Here is a 5,774-nt window from a genome sequence, read left to right as displayed (position 1 = left end):
ATTACACACAGACACAATATCCAGAGGAAAGAGAGGGATATCTCTTCTTGACATCACTTTCTAAGAACAAACAAAGCTTGCCCAAAAACCTCTCCAGAATTACTCTCATTTCTCATTAACCAGAATTTTTGGAGGTAACCACCAGAGATTCTATACCCTATTTTGACAGTTGTTTCCATAAAACCAAGTGTTACAGGTAGTCAACTCTGGAGAGCTGCTGACTACTACGATGTATCCTTGGAAGAACCACCCCAATACCACCCTTTGTCACTGCCTATTCTGGACTCCACCTGTGATATCCAGGTGGGGCAGGGGACCTGGGCACTGGGCGTCACTGCCCTACTCACACCCCCCCAGCCTTCTGACACTTGATCACTCCACAGCCACTGACCTGCACTGACGTTTGTAATGAGAAAGCAAGCCAAACTATGGCAGGCTTGTAGCTAATAAAAAGAAAGCTGGTCAGACTTAGAAAAACTTTCCTGACTCCATATTTTTGCCTAGGTCTTGTGTAGAGTCAGACAAGTCAGAGGTGCCTACATTCCCACGTAGATATCTGCCAGGCGAAAGCACTCTCCTGGAAGCCCCAATCCCCGGATTCTGGTCCTGGCTTTCTCATTATCGGTCTATACAAGGTACAGGGCAGCTTTCCATCTCTCTGGACCTGCTTTTCAGATTGAATGTAACTCCAGGGCCCTAGACTGCCTCAGCCAGCGAGACCATGCTTTCCTTTAATCCTCTCTCACTACTCCCAGCCCTGCTTGATTGAAGGCATCTGTAACCAACCAGGCGGTCCTCCGAGTGTCCCTGGGAATACCATGGAACAGCAGACCCATCGACTCCATTCTGCCCTTGCTTGTTGTTGGAGGATCAAAGAACATAATCATGTTTGGGCTTTTAGGGCGTTGCCCAGAATAAGTGCTCATTCAATGTTAGCCATGGTCTCCATCAGACATCCGGTCTGTACTGCTTTTCTGCTGTTCTTAGAGGCCTGCCTGTCCTCAGCCTGCCTTCCCTTCCTGTTCTCCTTCACCTGAGCCTAGACTCTCCCTAGTTCCATCCAGGAGAGCCGAGACTCAGCTCTGAGGTTCAGGACTTCTCCAAAGGCCATGTCTGCCTGTGAAGTCCTGTCTTGCTGCTCCCAGGGCTCCGGCCGTGCACACATGCCCTGGAGCACAGCACGTCTTCCCCTCCCCAAGCTCCAGGCTTCCCACCCCTGCAGTTTCTCTAAAGGGACTATCATCCAATACACTGACCACTTCTCACGATGTAGACCAGCTTAGCAACATCATTTGAACCTCTCAATTGCAGAAATGCGTTCACATTTACATATACATTAGGCCCATTATTGTGACTCCCAAGTTCGCTTTCAGCAATGCTGTCCAGTGGAACTTTCAGTGGTAATGGAAATACTCTGTCTTCAGTGCTGGCCAGCACAGCAGCCACTAGCCACGTGCACTTCAAATGTGGCTAGTCTTACTAAGGAACTGCATTTTCAATTTTATTTACTTTTACTAACTTAAATAATAGCAGCGCGTGGCTAGTGGGTGCCTTACTAGAGAGCTCAGCTAGAGAAACAGCTGTTTAAATTTTGAAATGGCCAGTTCCTATCACTTCCCTGCCCCAACTCTAGCCATTAAAATTGTGAGGGGATTAGAAAGCACAGTCAGTAACCACAAGATTGCCACGGGGATACAAAAGACAGTTTGGGGAATATAATCAATAATGTAAAGATTTTGTAAGGTATCAGATGGGCACTTGTCTTATTAGGGAGACCACTTCATGGACGGTGTAGATGCCTGACCACTGCACTGTATAACTGAAGCTGAATAATAATGAATGTCAACTATAATTTAATATACATATAGTCACAGGATGTGGAGTACAGCATAAGGAATAGAGTCAATGGTATTGTAACAGCTATATACAATGTCAGAGGGTTAGTAGATTGGGGGACCGGGGTTATTTTGCGAGGGCTGTAAATGTCTAACTATTACCCATTATAAGATGCACCCTTTTTAAAAAAATTTGGGGTCTAAAAACTGGGTGCATCTTATACAGTGGTTGTATAAGCGCCCAAAAAACAAGCGCGAAAAAAGCGGGAAATGCAAATAAAAAAAAATCTACAACCACTGTATAAGAAGCATTCAGTTTTTAGACCCCAAATTTTTCGAAAAAGGGTGCGTTTTATACATGTGGAAATACGGCACATTGCTTTGTACATCTGAAACTAATAAAAAAAAAATTTTAAATCTTGGGTTCCAACCTTGGCTGGGCTACCCTGTTAACTATGGAAGGCCACCTACATAACGATGTATGATTCTGTGAGAGTCACGCTGTCATATGATAGCATAGGAGAGAAACTGTGACCTTCAGTTTATTTTATATTCACTCCCTGTCCCAATTGCATTTTGACATCAAAATGCCCAGGAATAGCAAAATCGTAAATCCCCTTTCAGCTACAGACCTTGTGGCCAGAGTCGTTATTTGGAAATAGTGGTCAGAGCCATCAAATTTACATCATCGATGAGGTAAGAACTGATGGGTTTTGGTGAGGAGTCTTAACTGTATCCAGAACAGATGAAAGAAACAACCCTGGGAGACAGGCACCACAATGTGAAATGATGAGGTGTTTGCAGTTGGGGACACAGTAAGAATGAACGTGAGCAATGGTTTGTTAACCATGAGGTCCAGTAAAAGGCAGCAAATGCTGACAAGTCCAGCAGGAAACTGTTACAGGGAAACACAACTGCAACAACCTATGCAAAGTCAATGTCTTTGCCACTTTTGTGATAGGAAGTCATTGCAATTCACATATTTAATGTTTTAGGCAAAAGCCTCTGAACCAGAGAGAAAAGACTATTAACATCCAAATAGGATATTAAACCCAGAACAATAGCAACAATAAAAAAAAAGAAAAGCAAGGTGAAAGCACAAAAACATGTACCATTCCATTCCATGTATGAAATCACCCAGAGTATCAAAGAATCAATTAAGTTTTGAGATTTAAATTGTTTACACAGATTTCAAGGTAGGAGATTCAAAAGAATTCTGTGAGTCACAAAGATGCCTGTATCAGACAGTAAGGAACCTCATGGCTCCTGCAAAATTGCTTCTGCATCTAAGCTGGTCAGAATAATCCAAAGACTTCTGGCTGCAAATAAAGATGAAATATAAAACGTAAGACTTTCTGACATGGATTCTGAAAATATAGGTTCCCTGATCCTACAGAATTCTGCAGTGTCTGCCCTAAATCCTGGTGGTGCACAGATACTTTTAAAGACGCACACANCATTTTTTGAAACCATTTACATGCCTTATGCTAAGTCAGCAGGCCTGGGAATTAAGGAAGGACATCATGGTCCCCTTTTATCTGAGGTGCAGAGATCTGTAATCCCCTCAGAATGGTCTTACCAATGTGGGTGGCCAAGGAGAACCCAGCTCCCCGGAGGCCTGATTCAATTTCCTTCTCATATCTCTGCCCTGTCTCCCCTTAGCCGCCAAATGGGCCATTTTCCTGTCATTCATTCTTCCCTTTCTATAACATCATTCACTTTGCTGTATCTGGAATTCTGGTGGGTAAAACAAATAAAATTGTATTGCCACAATCTGAGTGAACAGCAGGTGGCAAAGAGACTGTAATCATTTTGCAAGTTGTTCCTTTCAAAGATCCATTTCATCGATTTGGAGCAATCGTTCCATTGTGCCTGGATGGTAATTCCTCATTTTGTACCCCCTCCTGTGTTAGCCCACATGACTCTGGTCACTTGGCAGCGAGATAGTTTCCATCAGAGATGTTTGGTCCTTGACAGCTGCCCATTGATTTATAATTACTGGGTCAGCCCATCTGCCCAAGTGCAGCCTGGGAGGGCTGGCCTGTGTTTACACAGCAGTTACACTGTTTTGGGAATGATATTGCTAATGTGGTGGAAAGCAGTTTATCTCTGGTCGATAATCTTTTCTCTTCCAACTTCTTTATGTTATCGATTTTGCTTAATAATACCACCATTCATTCACAGAAAGTATAAAAATAAACTGTAATGATTTGAGATTTGTGACTTTGAGGGCAGCAAAGTGAACTCAGAATTAAGGAGGTTTTATTACTCTGATAGAGCTCCTCAGAATTCTTGATATTTTTCTTAGTGGGTTAAAATCCCAAACTGGTCAATAAATTCAAATCAGGCAAAATGAGAGCTTGGGTTGAAGAAGGAAAATTATCTCAAATGTCTGTAAGAACTAGCACAGGAATCCCTCATTTAATGGAAGATGTTAGAAGAGCGTAAGCTACTCAGCGGCTCATATTCTTTTATCAGTTTCCATGTAAAGTCACGTAAGTTTAGAGTCCAAAAGGAGCTCTAGATAAAAGTTTAAAAATCAGAGAAAATTATTTTATTTCTGGATGTACTGAGGCTGTGTAAGAATGCATACTACCTAAGAAGAAATTTTTAAATTATGTTAATCGTGATATGGTAGAGACATAAAATTATAGATTCTTTTTCTCCCAGTTTCTAAATTTTCCACAACATGGATATAGCAGTTTGATGAGGAAAACAATGTAAACAGTAAGGTGAACCATCATCACTCTAAATAGGAAAAATGTTACACCAACTACTGGTGGGAAATAATCTATAATTTGATAAATCTATAATTTGATAAGGTTATTTTTATTTTGATACACAGTTATTGCCCCAATCTTGTGGCCTGTTTGTTTGTGAACTAAAACTCAAGGGTTTCCTAGACTCCTAGGACATTCATTCATTCATTCAAAAAACTGGTACCGAGCTTTCTCTCTGTGACAGGTGGTCTTCTAGGTGTCGAGCTACAGTGGTAACTAAAAGAGCAAAACCCTCACCTCAGAGTTTACATTCTACTTCAGGAAATAGGAAATAAATAAGCGTATGATATATGGTCCAGGAGTGATAAGCACTATGTAGGAAAACGAAGCAGAGTTAAGAGATAAAGTCAGGGAGGGCAATGATTTTAGATAAACGCAAATGGAGAACCTCTGGAGGAGGTGACATTTGCACAGAGACCTAAATGAAGGACCAGTGGCTGAAACAGGGGCATTGGTCCTACTACTACTTCAAAACAACTTGTAACATAATTCATGAGCTCTTAAGTTCTTTAAATTGACTCATTATGTTTCTTTTAAATTAAAACCGCTGTAGTGCACATGTCTCTCTCTTAGTTCTCTGGAAGTCAGAGCCCATCACCCCCTGCTCAGAGCCTGCAGTGGCTCCGCGTTTCACTCAGAGAAATTGCAAGTTCCTGTGACAGCCTACGAAGCCTTCCACAATTTGACTCCCAACCCTTAAGGTGCTTCAATACCCTGTCTGTATGTCCTGGTGACTTTGTCTCTGTGACACCTCTCCAGCCTTTGAGTTTGGCACTGGCCACTCCCTCCTCGCAGACCCCCCTCTGCCAGATCCCCATCGACATGGTTCCAATGAAACCACCTGGGACCATCAGATGTTAAATTGTCACCTCCTTCCCTAAGTCCTTAGTCCCTTGATCCTGCTCTACTGTTTTCTTTCTTTTGTTTTTTGCTTTTTTGTTTTTTCTATCTATTATCACCTTCAAGCATACTGCAATAAAGTATTGGGTTGTTGGAAAGGTCACAGTGCATGTTTGCAACAGGTGGCACTAGTTCATTTTTGTAAGTACTAGAGTCATTTGCATCTATGTTATTGCTATGTCATTTGACAGCTGACAGTTCTAGCTTCATTCTAAAAAAAATTGAACGATTTGGTTGAGTTTTGGAGATTTTACAACAA

General features: G+C 41.9%; 1 protein-coding gene across 1 annotated transcript in view; it reads left to right on the top strand.

Moving 5' to 3' along the window:
* The window catches only part of PHACTR1 (phosphatase and actin regulator 1), a 589,651-nt gene that overhangs the window by 475,572 nt on the left and 108,305 nt on the right, over positions 1 to 5,774 (top strand). Inside the window, exon 7 of the mRNA XM_019628839.1 lies at positions 124 to 134. Within this exon, the coding sequence (XP_019484384.1) occupies positions 124 to 134 (11 nt within the window). The remainder of the gene's footprint in view (positions 1 to 123; positions 135 to 5,774) is intronic.

The sequence above is a fragment of the Hipposideros armiger genome, unplaced genomic scaffold (assembly GCF_001890085.2).
Source record: "Hipposideros armiger isolate ML-2016 unplaced genomic scaffold, ASM189008v1 scaffold_812, whole genome shotgun sequence".
Lineage (NCBI taxonomy): Eukaryota > Metazoa > Chordata > Mammalia > Chiroptera > Hipposideridae > Hipposideros > Hipposideros armiger.
This window is presented reverse-complemented; position numbering and strand designations above follow the sequence as displayed.